The sequence below is a fragment of the Lissotriton vulgaris genome, chromosome 5, assembly GCF_964263255.1.
Source record: "Lissotriton vulgaris chromosome 5, aLisVul1.2, whole genome shotgun sequence".
NCBI classification, from domain to species: domain Eukaryota; kingdom Metazoa; phylum Chordata; class Amphibia; order Caudata; family Salamandridae; genus Lissotriton; species Lissotriton vulgaris.
Genome location: NC_141693.1, coordinates 111,688,624 through 111,712,087, shown reverse-complemented (window position 1 = coordinate 111,712,087; position 23,464 = coordinate 111,688,624). Strand labels below are relative to the sequence as shown.

Genomic DNA, 23,464 nt, shown 5'->3' with positions numbered 1-23,464 from the left:
GCGAGTACTGCATTACCCCTTCTGGCGGCAGTGAGCCCCACCAGTGGTGGCACGAGAGAAAGAGGTTTGCTGAGAGGGACACTCTTAACTACACCTCACTGCTGTCTTTTCCACCAACACCCTAGTGGGACTCTGTATCCTAGGGTGCAAAGGTCCTTCGTCCTTTGTGTGCACAGCTGAAGGGGGAGCCTGGCTACCCCTCTACGTTTTTGAATCCGGGACATTAAGGTACTGTTAAAGCATATTTTTGAGACCTATAAATTTGTGACCAGTAGGAGGCAGCCTGCCCAGCCATATCTCCAAATTGCATGTGTCACAGTTTGTGTAAACCCTTTTGCTAACAATACAGTATGGGCAAAAGAAAAGCGGCAGAAGGCGGAGGGGCAATTACGAAAAAGAAAAAAAAACAACACACGCTGGTAGCAACTGCATGCTTGACTGCATCGATGGTATCTTGGTCAAATATGAAGCCATTTTAGATTCCAAAATCTCCAAGTCGCTCCGTATCTACTAAAAATATAAACCCTAGTACCACGCCAGTCATTCCTAAAATGTAAAAAAAAAAAGGCTAAGAGTCTTGTATCACACGTCTATATTGTAGAAAACCAAAAAGTGGGGGTATCATTTATGCCATCTAAGCAAGGCTCCCTGAACGCACCTGATACAGTGCTTCCTTATAGCAACAGATTCTCTCCTCTTCTTGATTTGACCGATGTCTCAAAGGACGCCCCCACACCATCAATAATAATGGACTCCGGATCACCAACATTAGTTCCCCAGCCCCCCGAAAACAACGTCTACCGGCTTATTAGTGATTTCCGGGCTGAAGTGGTGGGTCTGAAGTTTATGGTAGGTGTTCTTCCAGGGCTAATGAAGCACCCTTTGGCAAATAATTGTAGCCTCTATAAACATAGTAAGGCCGTTCCAAAGTTGGTTAGCCAATCAACCCAAAGGCCACATAATATACCGCCACCTCCCAAATGTAGAAGGGCTTTCCATACACACGCAAGATCTACGTCCTCCCACACAAATAAGGGCCTGGCCCACTGCGAACACTATAGGAGTCCTCCCAAAGATAACCCCACATCAAACCTACGGTCAGGTAAGGGCAATCCCAGGGCGACTAGCCCCAATCAGTGGAAGGGGGCCATGCCAAGAAAGATAGAAAGCCATCAGGCCTCACCCCATGAGTTTCCAATGATCCCTCCTTCTAAGAAAATGTATAGAACAAAGGTCCCAAAACTAGCAACCCAGAAGCGGCATGAGGGGGAGGAATCATTGAATAACAAAGCAATACACTGTATCCGCTACTTGAAAGGATGTTGTTCCCTTATAAGAGACAACCTCTTAAGGTCAAGGCCTTACAAGTCCTATGATTCTTCTCCTGACCGCATAGAACTATTGATAAAAAGTTAAGACCTGGTTAAAAATCTGTTAGCCCGTGATATTAGAACTTGTCGACCTGATTCGTCTAATATACAATTTAAGCGACACATACCTACAGACCAGTTAAATGTAATCCCCCACATATAATAGATCACCTAGGCCCAGATTCTACATTGGGGGCAATCGATTGACTCTCAAATGCGATACTCCTGACAGATAGTTATCCTCTCACTGAACCTTCAACCCTTACACCCCGCCAAAACCCAGAGGACAGATTGGTGATAAGCAGTAGTGGCAGGGACAGCGGGGGTCACCTAGAAACCAGTTGCAGAAGACATGCGAGACCTAAGGGGTCTCAATTTGGTATTAGTCCAGCGGATTCGAATATGGTAGTAGCTTCTACTATTAGTGATCGAGTAAGTCCGAATAATGCTGCGTTTGTCTGTCCAGATCATGAGCTGAATTTAATGCTTGTCTCCTGGAATGTGGCAGGGCTAAGTTAGAAATTGTCCCCCCCATTGGAACAACTTTATGGAGGGTTTTGACACCTGTCTCTTACAAGAAACGTGGTGTATAGCCCCCATACACTAGGCACGGTACGTCAATTAATGTCGTCCTGCAGTTACAGTGGGAAAAGGCTGACCAGCAGGGGGGCTGTGAATTTGGGTTAAATTAGCCCTGGCTGTAAGATCACACTCCTCCGCTCAGAGAGCCTTATATGATTGGTTGTTCGCCTGAAGGGCTGTATGGGCAAATCCATTGATATTTATAATATATACACCAGGGGAATAAGGGGGGTAGACCATCAGCTACAATCCACCAATTTGAAGAACTGTTGGACAAGAGAACTACCCAAATCCCACTGCTGATAGCAGGCAACTTGTATGTCAAATTTGAACCAATAGACAGAAATGATGTGACGGAGATCAGTAAGGGAGATGTTGAGTGGTTTGTTCCCCCACTAGATCTTCCTCCGATCAAGAAATGGTCCCAATTAGCACCTCCATTCAAAGCCCTAACCTTGTAGTTTGGGCTAAGGGCAACCAATGGCAGGACAAGCTCAGATAGAATCGGTGCTAACACCTTTAATGGTGTGAACAGCCCGAGCCGCATTGATTATATTATGATAGACCTGGGGCTCTGTTGACACATCATCAATATGGTTGTGGGAGAAACCATTGACAGCGACCACAATCCACTTAGTTTAAGAATGACACCAATTTGGGGGTGACTGAGGACACAGATTATTGCTCACCAGTTATAACGAAGAAAGTCTAACCATCCAATGACAATCGCCGCTTAAAGTCTCATAAGATAATTTTACACGAAGATTAACTTTTTTGTCTACACGGAGATCTGCTCGCAGATACGACTAAATTAGTCACTGTAAGAAAACGGGAAGGTTAGTTGAAGTAGACAATGCGCATACTACATTTTTTGAGCAACTAGGCTCATACTTCACTGTAAGTCAAAGAGAAATCCCTGGACTGCACATTCCTTTCTTCATACTCCTATATTCCATGCATACCAAGAATCTTAAAAGGAAAGAACTTTATATGTATATATATAACACCAACACTAAGATATGACGTTTCCACTCTTTTTTATTTTTTATATATAAAAAAGTATTTTTATCCTTTTTGTTCTCACCGATTAAAATTTCAGAAAACTTTATGAAAAACATTAAAAACATACACAGTGTATCACATTTGAAACGAATATTCACAATATTTCATAAAACATACAATATTTAAAAACAATTTTTGCATGAAAACACAACCTCTATCACTAAATCACCGTAACTTTACAATACACAATGAATCACATTAAAACCCCTTTTCTGTGTAGGTTCAGAAAATCCTACTACGCACTCTATTGACCCAATAGCCTCATATTATTTTCTAACAGAAATTACAGTTTCCAAACTTTTTGTATATCTGCTATTTCTTTGGGCTTTAATTGGATTCTATTGTCAAAGCGTCAACGCGTTTCGGTGTTATATCACTGGTACAGTAACACCTTCTTCAGGACAGCATAATTCGTGGGGTCATCATTTTCAACTTTAAGTATTCTTTCTGTGTATATAAGAGAATAATGGATAACAGTTAAGAAGAGGATCCTGAAGGTTTCTCTTTCTTAACGTTTTATTTTCTAATTTACTTTTTCGGTGTATTGAAAACCCTGGTTGTCATTTTTTATTCCATTTTTTACTATCGTATACAGCTGAAGATTACAGTTTTGTAACGACTGTTTTACATGCATGGAAAACTCTCCTTGCCCTCCGTTATATTTTAGTGTTGGACTATATATCTCTTAAAACAACCATTCACTGCCATCACTCATTCTAATCCACTTACTCGTCTTTGTTCGAAAAAAGGAGGGAATGTTATCACAACCCGGTAGATGAATTCTGCTCCTGTAGGGTTTTATTTGGGGTATTAACTTTCTGTAAATCAAATTACCCTGTGGGAACAATAGATGATATTCAAACTTCTATTCTTTATTTTTCCTCTGCCACACTTGTCATTTTGAACGAGTTTACCTTTAAAATGAAATCTGTAGTTCAGGTTGATATTCCTGTCTCACTTCTCTTTCAGTCCGGTTACTTTTATGGTTATGAGTTTAATCAAAAGAAAAGGACACTTGTAACAAATCTAAACCATTGGTTAGAAAGATGAAACACCCACAAAAACTCAATGTTGTTCGAATTTAGCGGTATATATGTTTCATCCGCCCCACATTGAAGTTATGGCAGTTATCATTGGATGTTCCAATACGTGCTCATTGCCCGCCTCATCCAGAGGCACCTCTGATTGTAGAATGCAGTGTCCAGAGATTGAGAGGTTTCCCCCAAAAAATGTGGTGTGAACAAGAAGTAAGGTTCTTGAAATTTTTTACAAAAAGAAAGAAAGTCACCCTTGTGCTTTAATGTGAGGTGAAATTCTACTTAGGTAAAAAATAGACTGATACTGCAAAAAGATCGAGTTACTGGATCTTTTAGTATTTATAAAAAAGATTTGTCAACATGTTTCAGCTCCTTTTGGCCCTACAGGGTCTGTGGAGCTTTCGTCAGGACTAACACACATTAATTAGATACTCACACGATTAGTGTAGTAATGTTAGAGTTCTCACTTTTTGGTACTCTGTTAATTTAACTCTCCGCAATCTGTAATAGAAAGAGAGAAATATGCAACAGTCCAGAGAATTCGATCAACTGTTTGTATGAGTTGGGGGGGAAGAAAAGAACTAGGAGGATGTGCATTGATATCATCCTATTCAAGTATCAGAGTTTATTTTGCTGTAATATTCAATGATTGGAAGGGAAATTGTTGGGCGAAGGATTATGAGTTACATCAAGTAATGCGGGTTGTATCATTACGTTGTGATTAAATGGTGAGATGAAAAATTGACAGTGTTAATGATTGGAGCTCACTAGTCCACATGTTTAAATAGCGTGTTGTCAGCTATTGTAAGGTTTGTATCTGGGTAAATCCTGATGTGCTATATGGCAATGTTATCAAATTCATTACTCTGTTGATAACAACCAAAAAACGGGGTCTAGAAAGTGATGTGGTTCCTTTCTGGACTCTCTGTAACGATATCATTGTAGGAGAGTTAGTAGTTTTGGATGTTTGGGCCTCCAGATTGACTCAATCAACTATCTACAACTAGGCAATCTGCGCACTCAATGATTCTGCTACTTCAATTATCCAGGTCTTTAAATCTATTGAGCATAGACAAAATGTTGCAAAACCTCGATGTTATGATTATTCAGGTCTCGATGTCTATAAACCTTTTAAATATATGTGCAGTGTTAACGGGGCTTGGATGTTAATGAATAATTTAGCTCCCGTCTAAATTCGCGGGCAGAAAGGTAAAACAACACAACACACTCGCGCTGTTCGTCCTACCTGTTTTCGGAGAGTCGTATTCTCCATCAGGGGGGGTGCCGCTTCTATGAGCGCAGAGCTGAAGATAAGGAAGCGGGACATTAGAAATGCCGCTGGTAGATCTTACCGGTATCTTGCAGGAGTAGAGCGCGGCCGCCATTACCCGCGTGGTGTGCAGTTCTCCGACTTGTGCTGACTCTGCCCCCGGATGTTTGTTCTTTGTATTGCGCACCGTTTTAAAGGGCTACAGGCTGTGTTAGGAAATCAGGTTTTTTTGTGTATAACTTTATGTATAGCAGTCACAGTTTTGGCGAACAGCTTACTCTGCAATATGTTATAAGTTGAAAGCACTGGTGAACTGTTTAGACAAGGGCGGAGTCTCCTGTATGTCGAACTGCTAGTGCGAGTGTTATTCTTTGGTAAATAGATTTTGTCAATCAAGATCGTTATTATTTTCTTTGGACAAGTTTATTTCTTTCTACGTATTGTGCTCCTATTTAAAGGGCTACAGGCTGTGTAGGGAGTTAGGTGTTTTGAATAACTTTATGTGTAGCAGTCACAGTTTTGGCGAACAGTTTTCTCCGCAATATGTGCTAAGTTGGAAACACTGTTTTCCCGATTAGACATAGGGCGGAGTCTGCTGTATGATGAACTGAGTCTGCTGGATGATGATCTGCCAGTGCGAGTATTAATCTTTTGATAGGTAAATTAGTCGATCAAGATTGATATTTTCTTTAGACCCATGTACCAAAAGAGATTGTTATTTGGCGAATTGATGCCATGGTACGTTATCATTAAGACCTTGCTGAGAGGTTCGGAGGCGGTTTACCCACCGCTGTTCCTTTTCATAGAGTATTTTCTCTGAGTTCTGTGATTTTTCTGATAACATTTCAATCACTGTCCACTGTAGATCATCACAGGAATGGTTCATTTCCACGAAGTGTGAACATAGCTTTGTGGTGTTCTTTTTTTAGTCTTATATTGCTTCTATGTTCCCCGATTCTTGTTTTGACTTTTCGACAGGTCATCCCTATATATTTCTTTGAGCAAGGACAGCTAACCATGTAAAAAACGTGTGTTGAATTACAATTCGTATGCTGTCTTTGTGTCCATACCAGGGTCTCCGATAGTTGTAATGTTTTAGACACTTTGGTTGTTTTGCATGCCACACATGTGCCACAGGGGTAGTGACCTGTTATCGGTGTCATCGAGATATCTCTGTTAGTGCTGGTGGTGTCTTTTTTGTCGGTCGTGTATGTACTAATACATCTTTCAGATTCTTTGTTCTTCTATTGGCAAACCTTGGTTTTGGCCAATCAAATCTTCCAGTGTTCAATATATGCCAGTTTTTGTTTACCAATTTTTGCACGTTATAGGAGGAAGGACAGAATGTGGTTACACAGGTAGTTAAATTAGGTACTTCTTCTTTCGCATGAATTTGCAGGAGACATTCTCTAGGTTGGTTGTTAGCTCTTTTCCTACACTTTGAGATGTTTTCTGGGTGTAGTCTCTGTTTTTTAGTTTTTCGCTGAGTTCATGAGCCTGCATTTTATAATCTCCGTCTCTACTACAGTTCCTTTTCTGGCGTAAAAATTGGCTGTATGGGAGATTGTCTCTCAGGGGCTTTGGGTGATAGCTTTTATAGGATAATAAGCTATTTTTAGCTGTTGGCTTTGTGTAGGTTTTGGTTTGTAAGATGTTATTTTCTGTGAAGATTGTTAAATCCAAGAAATCCAATTGTGTTATTGGCTAGCGCTATTGGCTAGCGCTAAAAGAAAACTTTTTTGAATTCAATGGAGACCTGTACCTACAAATCCATGGTACTTCCATGGGGAGTGCATTTGCGCCGTCGGTGGCGGGTCTGTATGTAAGTCAATTCGAAAACCGACACGTCTTGAATGATTCAAACCCTTTCTATTCCAGTATTTTATACTGGAAAAGATATATTGACGATATTTTTTTAATTTGGAACACAGAACAGGACCTAATACTTTTCATGGATTGGCTGAATAGACTTTACCCTTGGCTAAAATTCACCTATACAGCCAATAACACACAATTGGATTTCTTGGATTCAACAATCTTCACAGAAAATAACATCTTACAAACCAAAACCTACACAAAGCCAACAGCTAAAAATAGCTTATTATCCTATAAAAGCTATCACCCAAAGCCCCTGAGAGACAATCTCCCATACAGCCAATTTTTACGCCTGAAAAGGAACTGTAGTAGAGACGAAGATTATAAAATGCAGGCTCATGAACTCAGCGAAAAACTAAAAAACAGAGACTACACCCAGAAAACCATCTCAAAGTGTAGGAAAAGAGCTAACAACCAACCTAGAGAATGTCTCCTGCAAATTCATCCGAAAGAAGAAGTACCGAATTTAACTACCTGTGTAACCACATTCTGTCCTTCCTCCTATAATGTGCAAAAATTGGTAAACAAAAACTGGCATATATTGAACAATGGGAGATTTGATTGGCCAAAACCAAGGTTTGCCAATAGAAGAACAAAGAATCTGAAAGATGTATTAGTACATACACGACCGACAAAAAAGACACCACCAGCACTAACAGAGATATCTCGATGACACCGATAACAGGTCACTACCCCTGTGGCACATGTGTGGCATGCAAAACAACCAAAGTGTCTAAAACATTACAACTTTTGGAGACCCTGGTATGGACACAAAGACAGCATACGAACTGTAATTCAACACACGTTATTTACATGGTTAGCTGTCCTTGCTCAAAGAAATACATAGGGATGACCTGTCGAAAGGTCAAAACAAGAATCGGGGAACATAGAAGCAATATAAGACTAAAAAAGAACACCACAAAGCTATGTTCACACTTCGTGGAAATGAACCATTCCTGTGATGATCTACAGTGGACAGTGATTGAAATGTTATCAGAAAAATCACAGAACTCAGAGAAAATACTCTATGAAAAGGAACAGCGGTGGGTAAACCGCCTCCGAACCTCTCAGCAAGGTCTTAATGATAACGTACCATGGCATCAATTCGCCAAATAACAATCTCTTTTGGTACATGGGTCTAAAGAAAATATCAATCTTGATCGACTAATTTACCTATCAAAAGATTAATACTAGCAGTTCATCATCCTGCAGACTCAGTTCATCATACAGCAGACTCCGCCCTATGTCTAATCGGGAAAACAGTGTTTCCAACTTAGCACATATTGCGGAGAAAACTGTTCGCCAAAACTGTGACTGCTACACATAAAGTTACTCAAAACACCTAACTCCCTACACAGCCTGTAGCCCTTTAAATAGGAGCACAATACGTAGAAAGAAATAAACTTGTCCAAAGAAAATAATAACGATCTTGATTGACAAAATCTATTTACCAAAGAATAACACTCGCACTAGCAGTTCGACATACAGGAGACTCCGCCCTTGTCTAAACAGTTCACCAGTGCTTTCAACTTATAACATATTGCAGAGTAAGCTGTTCGCCAAAACTGTGACTGCTATACATAAAGTTACACACAAAAAAACCTGATTTCCTAACACAGCCTGTAGCCCTTTAAAACGGTGCGCAATACGTAGAACAAACATCCGGGGGCAGTGTCGGCACAAGTCGGAGAACTGCACACCACGCGGGTAATGGCGGCCGCGCTCTACTCCTGCAAGATACCGGTAAGATCTACCAGCGGCATTTCTAATGTCCCGCTTCCTTATCTTCAGCTCTGCGCTCATAGAAGCGGCACCCCCCTGATGGAGAATACGACTCTCCGAAAACAGGTAGGACGAACAGCGCGAGTGTGTTGTGTTTTTTTACCTTTCTGCCCGCGAATTCAGACGTGAGCTAAATTATTCATTAACATCCAAGCCCGTTAACACACTGCACATATATGTAAAAGGTTTATAGACATTGAGACCTGAATAATCATAACATCGAGGTTTTGCAACGTTTTGTCTATGCTCAATAGATTTAAAGACCTGAGTAATTGAAGTAGCAGAATCATTGAGTGCGCAGATTGCCTAGTTGTAGATAGTTGATTGAGACAATCTGGAGGCCCAAACATCCAAAACTACTAACTCTTCTACAATGATATTGTTACAGAGAGTCCAGAAAGGAACCACATCACTTTCTAGACCCCGTTTTTGGTTGTTATCAACAGAGTAATGAATTTGATAACATTGCCATAGAGCACATCAGGATTTACCCAGATACAAACCTTACAATAGCTGACAACACGCTATTTAAACATGTGGACTAGTGAGCTCCAATCGTTAACACTGTCAATTTTTCATCTCACCATTTAATCACAACGTAATGATACAACCTGCATTACTTGATGTAACTCATAATCCTTTGCCCAACAATTTCCCTTCCAATCATTGAATATTACAGCAAAATAAACGCTGATACTTGAATAGGATGATATCCATGCACATCCTCCTAGTTCTTTTCTTCCCCCCAACTCATACAAACAGTTGATCGGATTCTCTGGACTGTTGTATATTTCTCGTATTGGAACATCCAATGATAACTGCCATAACTTCAATGTGGGGCGGATGAAACATATATACCGCTAAATTCGAACAACTTTGAGTTTTTGAGGGTGTTTCATCTTTCTAATCAATGGTTAAGATTTGTTACAAGTGTCCTTTTCTTTTGATTAAACTCATACTCATCCGGGGAAATAAAACGGACACAATTGTTTCCTCTTCCCTACCAGTTGATTAACCATTACTTTTATGGTTAACCTGGATATATATAGAGACATAGTTTTATTTCTCTTTCTAATTTGTTTGTTACTTAAATTCTCTTCTCTTTTGTCTTTTGAATGAAGTACATGGGTGAAACAAAGCGTTCTGTTTCGTTAGTCCTTGTTTCCTTTGTGCTCTTCTTTTTATCAGCCACTGTGATCTGTTATGGATTTGTTACAATATATCAGTTATTTTTCAAAATAAAAAATAACTGATATATTGTAACAAATCCATAACAGATCACAGTAGCTGATAAAAAGAAGAGCACAAAGGAAACAAGGACTAACGAAACAGAACGCTTTGTTCCACCCGTGTACTTCATTCAGAGGTAAATTAAAAGACAAAAGCGAGAATTTAAGTAACAAACAAATTAGAAAGAGAAATAAAACTATGACTCTATATATCCAGGTTAACCTTAACAGTAACCGGACTGAAAGAGAAGTGAGACCGGAATATCAACCTGAACTACAGATTTCATTTTAAAGGTAAACTCGTTCAAAATGACAAGTGTGGCAGAGGAAAAATAAAGAATAGAAGTTTGAATATCATCTATTGTTCCCACTGGGTAATTTGATTTATAGAAAGTGAATACACCAAATAAAACCCTACAGGAACAGAATTCATCTCCCGGGTTGTGATAACATTCCCTCCTTTTTTCGAACAAAGACGAGTAAGTGGATTAGAATGAGTGATGGCAGTGAATGGTTGTTTTAAGAGATATATAGTCCAACACTAAAATAGAACGGTGGGCAAGGAGAGTTTTCTATGCATGTAAAACAGTTGTTACAATACTGTAATCTTCAGCTGTATATGAAAGTAAAAAAATGGAATGAAAAATGACAACCAGTGTTTTCAATACACCGAAAAAGTAAATTAGAAAATAAAATGTTAAGAAAGATAAACTTTCAGGATCCTCTTCTTAACTGTTATCCATTATTTTCTTACATACACAGAAAGGATACTTAAAGATGAAAATGATGTCCCCACGAATTATGCTGTCCTGAAGAAGGTGTTATTGTACCAGTGATATAACACCGAAACGCGTCGACGCTTTGACAAATAGAATCCAATTAAAGCCTAAAGAAATAGCAGATATACAAAAAGTTTGGATATTGTAATTTCTGTTAGAAAATAATATGAGGCTATTGGGTCGATAGAGTACGTAGTAGGAACTTCTGAACCTACATAGAAAAGGGGTTTTAATGTGATTCATTGTGTATTGTAAAGTTACAGTGATTTAGTGATAACGAGGTTGTGTTTTCATGCAAAAATAGTTTTTAAATATTGTATGTTTTATGAAATATTGTGAATATTCGTTTCAAATGCGATACACTGTGTATGTTTTTAATGTTTTTCAGAAAGTTTTCTGAAATTTTAATCGGTGAGAAAAAAAGGATAAAAATACTTCTTTTTTTTATATATAAAAAATAAAAAGAGTGGAAACGTCATATCTTAGTGTTGGTGTTACATATACATATAAAGTTCTTTCCTTTCAAGATTCTTGGTATGCATGGAATATAGGAGTATGAAGAAAGGAATGTGCAGTCCAGGGATTTCTCTTTGACTTTGAGTGTTGACAGTACCCTGTTCCCTGGAACATAGTGGGGTCTTCTCTCTTTTAGAAACAAAAATCATACTTCACTGTAGCCAGGCAATTTTCAGCACCTCTGAACATAAAAAATGATCTAAAAACATGGTTTAACCAAGTGTCTAGAATCTCCAGAATCCAGCTAGCTAAGAAAATCAAAGGGCAAATTAGAATTACAAGGCAGAAATACAAGATATCTTTACATGAAGCAAAAAGAGTTGGAAGAATCCCTCTGGCAGCTAATCAAGGAAGCTTGTGATGCAAGAGACTAGAAAAAGTTTTGGTCATTAATTGTATGGGGTGACAAAGCAGGGGCGTCATCTCCCCCAAATCATATCTTGGTATCAGTCTGATATGATCATTTCTAACAACTCTACTCGATACCGACAATGCCCAGGATATCTAATGGCATAGCCAAGACAACAGGTAGTGACCTTTCCTCTCAGCGATATTGAAGCCTTAATCGGCAGAATAGTCCAGGCAAAACCCCCCGGTCCCGACTGTATTCTAGGGCACCTCTTTGTATATGACAACTTGAACTGGTCTCATTACATTCTATTATTCTCGAATGCTATAGCAAGAGGTGCCCTGATCCCAAGGTTGTGGCGAGGGGCAGAGGTGCTCCCCTTATACAAGAAGCATTTGCAATGCAATAGGTCTCGCATTACTGAATGTTTGAGCTATTCGTGTTGCATTATTATTAACAATGCCAATAGCTCAAACTTTAATAATGTGAGACCTATTGCATTGGCAGCTAAAAAAGGGCTGCATTTGGGGGGGTAAAGTTTCGGGATTCGTTTTGAGGGGGGTGATAACCGAGGGTCGAGGGCACGCTTAAGTAAGTTGTAGTGTTATGGGGGGCACCGTGTTTCACGACTCGCCGCGCAGCTCTCTGGTAGCTCTTGTAAGCGTGGCTGGGTGCAGTGGGTAGCGTGCATGCTAGGTGAGTGGCACAGCGATGCGTCTTGCTCCGCTGGTTTTGTTCTAGGAGTGCAGTGTGGCTGGACAGCTCTTCACCTTCTTTCTAAAGCATCTCTGCATTCAGTGCAAAGCGCTATTGTCTCGGGCTGGGAACCTCACAGGCAGCTTCTCAAGTGGGCAGATAAAACTGAAAGCACCCAGCGGAGGGGAGGATCATCTATTGGCATCGGAGGGGGGGGCACAGGGAATCATTCGTTCACTGGAGCAGAACCAGCTTTTCCCTACCTTGGAGACACCGAACTACCTTTGGGGATTGGGAGAGAATGTATTTTTTTTTTTTAAAGAGAAATGTCCTGCTTGCGGGTTTGGAGTTTTTTGGCGCAGCCTCTGCCACGTCCACAACTGGACAGTTTAGGAAACTGAGAAAACAAGCAACAACGGCAGGAAAGTGCAAGTTGCAAGCACCAAGCTGATCTGAAAGACCTGGTGGGTCCACTCTGCGAGACACCCCCCACGTAAGAAACAGTGTTTACATGGAAAGGTTCAGATATCGCAAGCCCTCACGATAGCGGCGCTGTCCATGTGTATTGTGACCCATGTGGGGTGGCTTCCTTGAAGTGCCCAGTTACTGCCCCCATCCAGTCACAGCGGGCAGAGAGTGAGGCTGTGAACTGCCCTGTTGGCACTTAAAGGGGGGATTCTCGTGGGACCTGCGCTGGGATTTGTGGTCGCCAGTTAAATATTGACTTAGCGCTGGCAGCGAGAAACAGCGATTAATCTGCCCACCACAACCCCCGCATGAATCCAACACGGGACGGGGAGCTCCCTTTGAAGAGCACGAAGGGGGTGAACGTGTGATGGGCTACAGTGTTTACTCGCCATCGTCCAGAGGTGCTGCGAGAGGAGTTCTGTGGAAGTGGAGCAGGTGGAGAGGGCTAAACTGAGGACGGCGCTGCGGTTGCTGCAGACGGGAAACACACATTCTGTCTGACCGCACAAGGATAACACACGGGTTACAGGCTCTCTTATGACCTTTAGCCCTCCCCTCCCCCAGCGTGTGCTAAACTTTTCACAGTAGCATGGCGTGGGGCAGCTAGCCAGGACTGTGCTGCAAGCGCAAGACAAGGCACAGCATCGTCTCTAGTAGCTTTTGGGGGGGGGGGGGGTTAGCCACTCCGTCAGGGGAGGTGAGCGGGGAGGAGTGGAAGCAAGACTTGTGAGGTACCCAGGGAGTACTTTTTCGAGGAACTTTAGCTTCTGGGGTAATGTAGTATTGATGAGCGGCAAAGCTAAATTGTTAAGACTGTTGCCAGCTGTGACCACGCCCTCCTTGTATACTGCTCTGTGGACAGCCGTTAGGTGAAGTTGGCACTATATATAATAACACAGAAGTACTCAGAAAAGCAGAACGAGGAAGTTGTGTTCTGAGGAACAAGGGAGAGCGGTCAGCAAGAAGAGAACGGGCATAATGGAGCAAGCAGTACTGAGAAGCGTAGTGGGCGGGGCTAAATCTGTACTAGTGGACAGACAGGAGGGGCAGGGATGTGCTTGGAAACATTAAATAAATAAACACAGTTCAGACAAGCGGCAGTAAAAGCGATTGCAAAAGCAATCGCTATTGCAAAACACTGAAACCGGCAAGCGGTGCGCGGGCCAAAGCGAAATGTGGTTTCAGATATCGTGCCCGTGTCTGGGCACGATAATTGATACCACATGACTGCGGTGCACGTAATAGACACCAATAGGCCGTGGGCGGAGCAATGCACCCGCCTTTGGCCTATTGCCTGCTTTCTCTCTGTAAACAACACGCACGCAAAGCCCAATAGCCTGCCCCAAAAGGAAAAGCACACGCTTGTGCATGTGCGATTACTAGACCAGTTTTCAACCCCCCCTTACAAAAAGTCTCGTGCTACGCGGAGAGTGCTGCACACTGCACCACTAGGCACGAGACCTAAAAAAGGGCACAGAGAACTACCCTATACTATAGGCCTATTAGCCTAATCGCTGCAACACAAAAAGTATTTTCCCGAGCCCTTCTACAAAAGATACAGGTGTGGGTTGACGATAATGCCATTCTAACACTGTATCAAGCAGGCTTCAGAGAAAAAACGAGGACAATTGATCAGATGTTTCTCCTTCTTCACTGTGGTTATTGGCATGGGAAGCATTTATAGCTTTCATTGACTTGAAGACCGCTTTCAATTTGGTTCCTAGACAGAAGCTTTGGCAAGTTCTTAAAGACATGGGAATTCTAACGGAACTTCTCAACTTACCCTGGCGAAGTTATCTTCGTGAGAGGTGAGGTTTGCAGGGGAAACTCACAGACCCAATGTCAGTCAGCAGGGGAGTACGGCATGGATGCTTTTTAGCTCCTACGCTCTCTTCCCTATGTATGAATTACTTAGTACGATTCCTCTCCCAAAAGCCTGCCAATGCTCCTCTTTTAATTAGGCGGAGAAAAGATTGTGACCCTCCTATTTGCTGATGACACACTATTGGTGTCCAAACCTGGAGGGGTGGGGGGTCAGGCGGAGGGGGGCTACAGTTACTTTTAAATAGATTCAAATGTTTCTGCAATATGCGGGCCTGAATGATAAACCTTCCAAAACTAAATTTATGACCCTACACCCCTGTAAAATGTATCGGGGTAGGCCAATTTTGGGAGGTGTACCATGAGACAGAGTAAGCACACTCGGATACTTGGGTTTTAAACTTTCTGAAAAAATGTGCTGGAGGCCCCATATTTCAAAGATGGCCATGAAACATAAACACATAATAGAGGCTGTGGGGAAAGAACACTGTTCTTCGTCAAGCAAACAGGTAGCCGCCGCCCAGAAAGTTTGACGCAAAAGCAGTTAATTCTGACCCATACAAAGCAGAGCTATGTGGTTTTGATAAAACAGAAGAGCTCACTAGCAGAGCATAAATTCTTAAGAAGTTTGGTGTCATTATCCCAGAGAACCCCACTTCATCCCCTACTGATTGATATGGGCAGGCAACGAAACAATGATATTGCCAAGCTTCGTCCATTGCTATTTTGGGTTAGAATTATGTCGACACTGGAACTTTCTATATGCCAACAATATGAAAGAAATAATCGACCTTGATAAATTCAATAAAATCAGCTAGTTGTGTAATATAAGGAAGTTCCTAACAGACGTATCGCTACAGAGAGCATGGGACAACCCCAACGCATCCCTGGTACAAAAAAGTATAGTCATAAGGTACTATTAGGAGTGGGTTGCACAGGAAACCTCTCGGAAATCCTCTTGGGGGAAGTCAACAGCAGAATTTGGACTCCAGAAACAGACCTGCTCCCTGGAGCCCTATCTAGAACTAATCCAAATTCCGCATTGACAGAAAGTTGTATATCCAGTTTAGGTTTGGCACCCTCCCTTTGCATGACTTTCAAAGTGGATGGCACGGTAATACACCAGCATCAGGAAATTGTCCTGGGTGCAAATTCTCCATTGAATCGTTGGCCCATGTTGTGTTTGCATGCCCGTCTTATGCACGGCCTAAATTGAAGTGGTTAAAACCAATTTGCAAACAAATGGGCACACGTGATTACCAGGTGGCAATGAAAATTCCTAAATCCGATACAAGATCATTGTTCGCCTGTGCTGTTAAGTTTCTCGGTCGCATGTGGTGCATTAGGAAAGGAGCCCAAGACGGAAGGTTATAAATTTGTAACAAATGAGGAGATCTTACTGAGATCGATCCACTAATTGAACTGTAAAGTTGTATTATATATTATATATGTATTATATATGTATTATATATTTTTTATTGCATTTTAAATTCAGAGGTTGTTAGCACATCATTTTAATGTTAATACTTTAAAAGTGAATCAGTGCGATTTTATAGAAATTAATTAAGGGAAGATATTTCATATGATGGTTATTGGTGACAAGTTGTGATTGTGGAAACTTTTATAGCACACAAGCCGAAATAAAGTATTTGACTGACTGACGATAGTGCAGCAGGTGCAGTGACACTGCAACCAAAAGCTTTAGGCACCCCACTGAACAGAGATTATTGCTATATTTTACAACTAAACAGGCAGTCACAAGTGCAGTTATCTTGCAGGCACTAGGGTCATGACTTGAATGGTGCAGCAGAAAAAATGTTCCACTTCTTTTCGGTTCGGAGCCAATGCAATGCAATGCACAGGTGCATTGGCTCCGAACCGAAAAGAAGTGGAACCTTTTTTCTTACATTAACCCCTCTTGTGCTCATGACGAGCTCAGCTCGTCATGAGCCACAGCGCTCCGGTGCTTATGACTTTCTGAGCTCGTCATGACCGCGCCCGTTAAATGGAGCGCTCGCACGCTGGGCTGATTCCCCTGCTGTGCTGAGCGTTCCATGGGAACGGGTGTGGCCATGAGCACCGGAGCACCGTGACTCATGACGAGCTCAGCTCGTCATGAGCACCGGGGCGCTGTGCGTCCCCCCGCCCCCCAGCACAGCGGGGGAAACAGCCCCGCAGGGAAGGGGTTAAGGCTGCACACAGTTTACTGTTTACCGATCTTTCTCTTCCCTTGGCTGGGATAATGTTCCGCTAATTAAAGTGCATTTTTTTCTGTCCTGTGTTAGTTATTGGCGCTTTATGTATCGCAATCCCAAACGCAGAGATTGCATTTCTTTACATGATCATGGTCTGTGATTCTCTGAAGTGATGTTTTTACCTCCTTTATATGTTGGAACAGCGTCTGTATAACATTACAGTGCCGGAAAACTGCCGCAGAGTCTTGGATTGTAAACACGGTCATGTACCTGTTCAAAACATATTCCCCGAGTTTCGTGATTTATTTATTGATTTATTTTATTTCATTTGAAGAGTTTTATATAGCGCTGGCTAGACCCGTGGGTATCAGAGCGCTTTACATTAGGAAACACATTATTACACAGTTAAAAACAATTGCAGTTTACATTGGTTAAACGAAAACACAATTAAGGAGTATGGAGGAAGGACGAAATTGGGCGGATAGGGGTAAGGGGGAAGGAGGTAGATAACGGCAGGAGAGACGAAGGAAGGTCTGCCTAAAGTCCGGCTGGGTAGGTGACAGCCGAGGAGGGAATCCACAGCCCATCTCCCCTATAGCTATGAGGGTAGCTCCACCGGTCGTCGGTCAGGTAGCAAGGTCTCCGCGGTCACAGGGTAAATGTCCTTAAGGGTGTGCAGGTACCAGGTCGGAGAGGAGTCAGAGTGAAAGGTTTTAGGGGGAATTAGGGAGATGACGGCAGGAGAGATGAAGGAAGGTTTGCCCCATGTCCGGCTGGGTCGGTGACTGCTGAGGAGGGAATCCACAGCCCATCTCCCCTATAGCTATCGGGGTAGCTCCACCGGTCATTGGTCAGCCTGTTCCTTCTACTACCCGGGAAGGGAGTCTGTATAGTATCAAGAGAAGTGAATTTTAAAATACCATCTGCTGGGAATTGTTGGTGCATTGCCTCAAAGCTGGTCTTTGTGAGCAAGCGTGTTTGGTGACGGTATGGGATTTGTGCTTCTGTTCTTTTTTTCAGAAGGTATATATTATTTTGAAATACTTAATAAACAGTTTTTTACCTTCTTTGGTGCGAGTTCTCCACTTTTTTTTTTAACAGAGGGTTTAGCTTAGTAAGCAGGTAGGTGGTAAGACTGGCTTTTTTTACTGACTGGCCTTTACCGTGTTCACATTGTATTGTTCTACCACCAAACATGTTATATAATTTGCTGTATTTTCCGTTGGCCATATGAATAAGCAACATGGTATTTGAGCGATACTCTGCAAACTGAAACAGGAGTTATTTCCTAAGGGTGAGAATTTTGCCGTTCATCTTATCATCGATGTAAAATGCATTCATATTTATTGGCATACTTTGAACACATGGTATTTTAGCTTAAAAATTTTAAAAAGAGTTTGAATTTTCCAAAGTAATTTGAACAGCCTCATGTATTTTTGTTATATAATATAAAGAACGTCAACTGCACATTCTTAAAGCATGCAAACGCTTTGTCTAATTTAGCTCACTTTACGCATCGCGTATTAGCTTAATAATTGCTTAAAGGGTTTTAGTTTTCTAAAGTAAGTTATACGGCCTCCTGTAATCTCGTTGTTATGTCGTATATAGAACACCAATTGCACATTCTTAAAACCGGCAAAGTGCTGTTATCTAGCAGACACTAGATTCATGATTTCAATGGTGCAGCAGGTGCAGTGGCACCGCGACTTGTAACAAATGTTTCAAACTTCAAAGTATATAGCACAGTAATTGAAAATGTCAGTGTACTGTTTACATAAAGAAAAATTGTAAACCATAAGTAACACAATGACAGTGCAAGTGAAAATATTAACAATATGCTCATTATTGTTTCCGAGTTTATGTTCATGTTTGTTTTTTATCACTAATAAAATGTGCAGTACCAAATAAACTTTGTAAAAGAAATCTGTAATAAACTTGCCCAGCTCAATAAAAACATAATCTCATCTTCAATGTTTCTTTCATTTATATTGCACAAATGCTCATTTGAAAACTTTAGTTAATTTTCAATTGTATCCCTTAACAATGGACAATAACCGAACAGCACGGTTTCATCTAGTTTTCATAATCTTCTATTTTTCGTATTTGCAAAACCAGCACTTATGCTGTACTTGTATATTTTTTTTCATCCACCCGTGACCTATTCTCCCAATAGCTGCACCACTGTTTTTGTTCATCTTTACCCTCCATCATTTACTTAATCTCCCCACTTTATAATACCACTGGTAACAGCACAATATATTGCCTTTTTGTACATAAATAAGTCATAACACTTTAACAGACTTTCTCTAACTTATATTGTGCAACTAATTGGTGAACTACAATTTACAACAACAAAAACGCTTATCATTAATCACCTAGAAAAACCTAATGCATTTACTAATGCTTGTTACAGCATTGCCGTTTAAGTTAACAGGGGCGGACAGCTCCCTGGACACTGCCACCAGGCCATTGCTGCTGCTTGCAGTATGTTGCATCCTATGCATATGCTAAAAGCAGAGCTATCTTTGAATGATATTTAAACCCAATCTTAGATGCCCACCCTTCGGGAATGCGCACGCATGTGTAGCCATCATTTAACCCCTTCCATGCTCGTGACGGAACTGTTCCGTCACAAGCCTCGGGTGGGCTGTGCTGGTGACGGAACGCTTCCATCACGGCCCGCTCGCCGTGCCTGCGCGGCGCGAATTCTGCGCCTGCGCTGACGTTCTAAAGAGCCTGCGGGGCCGTGACGGAACCGTTCCGTCACAAGCACAGCTCACCAGCGGGCCGTGACGGAGCGGTTCCATCACCAGCGCGGGACCGCTGCGCGTCCCCGCGTCCCCCTTAGCGCTGCAGCGGAATAGCCACCGCAGCGAAGGGGTTAATGGGCATCCAGGCCTTTCAGTGATACCCGCCTGTGTGTGCACTTTCGGTCATCTTCTAATGTTAATGCAATGCTTTATTATGAAAACATTTTAAGACCTCAGGCTTTGCTTGGGCATTCATACGCAGCCTTATTTAGGCCTCCGCCTGCACAGCACATGCGCTGCCTTGCAAGACATCTAGCTTACCATTTAGTAGGCTAGTAGCCCACCCACAGCATACCATTCTTTTTCGTTGTCGCTCTCATTTGCACTCTTTTGATTGCTTAGCTTCTGTAGGCTTCCCTTCCTTTCTTGCACTATTTTAATTTTATAAGAGTTTCAGTATTATTCCTGGACGTACAATGTACCGGCCTAATTTTAACACCGGTATATGGCCTCTTATTTATAGTGCGTTAACTCTGTCTGGAGTCTCTATTGATCCTTACAGTAATTTACACCGCTCTGCTCTATGCCTGCCGCGCCGCTCTGCTCCGCGCTGCTCTATGCTGCACCATGCCACTCTACTCCACTCTGTGCCACTTCAGTGTGCTCTACTGTAGTCTATGCCGCTGCTCTCCAACCAATGCCACTCGACTCTACGCCACCCCACTCTATTCCAAGCCACACCACTCTACTCAGAGCCACTCCACTCTACACCACCCTACTCTATGCCACTCTATTCCACTTCACTCTAATCCAGTCAACACCACTCTGTGCCATTCCACACAATGGCACTCTAGGGAACTTTACAGCACACTACACCACTCTTCTGAATGCTTCTCCATTCCACTCTATGCCTTTCTAGTTTATGCCACTCCACTCTAACACTCCAGAAACCTTTAGCCATGCTGAAGAGCAGCCACACTGCTGAACAACATGGCTAAAAGTCTTTGACAAAGCCAATAGATCTAACCTAAGCAAGATTAAAAGTCTTTGAAAATGGTTGTTTTAAATGTTTTTGTAATAAATGTTTACATAAATATTCAAAATAAATATGCTTTGGCAAGGCAAATAGGCTCGCAGCCAATACCAGACCAATTACCTTTGCTTGTTCAGCTTGGAATGCCTACAATAATAAAACAAACGAATAGGGAAAGCAAAGTCATGAAATCTAAAATAAAGCCTGTTTTTTCTTGAGTCATCTCATGATAAGTTGTCACCATTAAGGACTGTAATTATATAGGGACCAATTTCACTCTGTTCCACCCGGAAATTATGGGTGGTTGACTTCCTGCCACTGTCTGTACCCTATTTTACATCTAGGGGAAATTATTTCTCAACTAATGTTGACTCATTTTGACCTAAACAAGGGGAGGACAATAGACTGTTTAGTTAGCTTGCCTGCCGCACATCCCACACTGCTGTCTGTTTGTTCCGAGCTATAGCTGGAAGGATAACGGGAAGAATGCAAAACCTGGACCAGTCTAAGTGTGTGTTGGAGGCGCATGATTAAAAGGATGGACCTTCTTTGCTGTTAGTCATGACTGCCTACCTGGGTGCTGGCTAAAAGGTTGTAGTCTCACTGGAGTGAAGAATGTGGGGGGCGGTGAGCAATGGTGGGATGAACTGGACAATCCTTGCTTCCTTGCGTATTGTGTTAAACTGCCTGACTTGGGAGTGAATAAATGAAGAGTGGGTTCTCCTCAGTGGTATAAAGAATGCCCAAAATTGTATAACGCTGTGAAGAAAATGAGATCCTACATGTGATTCCACACCGCCTTGTATTTGATCTACTGGATCAATGTACGATTTTGAGTAGGGTTTCAGGATTGGATTGGGGTAGGATGAGCTTGAAGGTTAGGGTCAGTATAGTGATCAGTTTTAGGGTAAGGCACAGGAAAATAGGCTGGGATCCAATGTGCTTTTTCCACTTCAAGGATTAGGGAGCTGCCTTTACGTAAGGAAAGCGCGGTCCTGTCTGATTAAGTAGAATGGTTACTGAATCGACCATCCAGCAAAGTTTTGTCACTTGACCTTCTCTGATTGTTCAGACTGTCTTTTTTATGAAGATATTGATTTTTTTTTCTGCACATGCTGTACGGTGGTAAATAAATGTAAAACTCTTTGTGTTTACTTTTCAGGGTGGGATCCCGCCATTAAAATAGGGGTGGTGGATTGTGCCGAAGAAAGGAACTACGGAACGTGCAAAGATTATGGCATCAATTCATATCCAAGCTTCAGGGTAAGTCTGGTGAACTCGGGGGCGCTGTAGACAGGCTTACGTTAGCCTTTTGAAGAAATACCTGTACATCTGCTCTTGTTGGCCATGACGTACAGTACTGTACGCTTTCTGCCCTCGCCGCAGCACCGGATTCAGCAGCGGTAACCAGGAAGCAGAACAATTGTCCATGTCCGAGTCTAAGCCATCCCTGTTACACTTTGCCAGCAGCCCTTCGAGTCATGATGCAACGTCATAAGTTTATGTTGTCACTTTATTTTAGTTCCTCTTGAGAATCTGGTTTTGCACCCCAGATGATTTTATTACGATTTTCCACCTTCCAAAGGATGAGAAGAGTTCCTTCAAGTTCCATGGGGCTTACAAAATATAAGTTAGGGGCTGATTTTTAAGTCCTGTATGACAGATTGAACTGAATAAGTGACAGTTTTACTGTCAAGATTAAGCTCTGGTCCTGTGTGAGATCTGCAGAATATGTTGTTTGGACGTGCACCTTTCGGCAATTTCCAGTGAATGTAAATCCCTCCTCATGGGTTTACCTGTAATTCCAGTGCTGGTAATTGTTAGCAGTTCAAGCAGCGATGCACCTTTTGGTTAACTCGAGTAATAACTTTCTTTAGTGTTTTGTGATGTGAAAGTTCTGTAAATAATAGGGAGTACTATTACCTAATGTAATGGTATTCAATCTAGGGATGAAAGGATGAGTTGACATTGTGAGGAGTCAAACTTGTAACCTGCAGAGTTCACAATCTGGCACATACTTTTGGGATCAAGTAGGAGGTGTGTCCATGTTCCCCCTCCCCCACCCTTCTATGTGTTCGACAACCATCCTCTGTGTGCCCTCCCCCTCCTTCCTCAGGCTTCACAATTTGGCACATATTGGTGAGATGTATTAGGAGATGGGAAAATGGTCATGTTCCCTCTCCTGTGTGTGAACCCCTCCTGTGCATACTGTGCGTGTGAGCCTTCTGCATATGATACCGCCTGCTTGACACCTCCTGAGCATATGAGCACCCCCTGTGCGTATGAGCTCTTATTGTACGTATGACACCCTTTCTGTATGTGGCACGTCCTTCCTGTGCGTGACACGACCCTCCTGTGTGTGACATGCCCCTCCTCTGAGTATGACCCTGTCCTGTTCATGTGAGTCCCCCCTATGTGCATGTGACCTCCTTCTGTCCAGTTTACCCATGGTCCTTTTCTATGGACATAGAAGTGTAAAAACACCTATGTTCGTTCAAATAACGTTTCCTAGAATAACATTTTTTAAAATATTTTTCGATGAGCATTCACAGCTTGTTTTCCCTTTTTACTTTTCTTTCCTGTCCTCATGTCATGGCATCCATTCATGCCTGAAAAGCCACTGCACACTGCTTATGACTGGCTTCTACTA

The 23,464-nt window shown here is 42.0% G+C and overlaps 1 protein-coding gene across 2 annotated transcripts in view; it reads left to right on the top strand.

Annotated features, from left to right (window-relative positions):
- Positions 1–23,464, top strand: part of QSOX2 (quiescin sulfhydryl oxidase 2) — a 252,134-nt gene that overhangs the window by 33,205 nt on the left and 195,465 nt on the right. For both annotated transcript variants that reach the window (XM_086921012.1, XM_086921013.1), the window contains one exon: positions 21,977–22,077. In XM_086921012.1, coding sequence (XP_086777138.1) covers positions 21,977–22,077 — 101 coding nt within the window. The remainder of the gene's footprint in view (positions 1–21,976; positions 22,078–23,464) is intronic.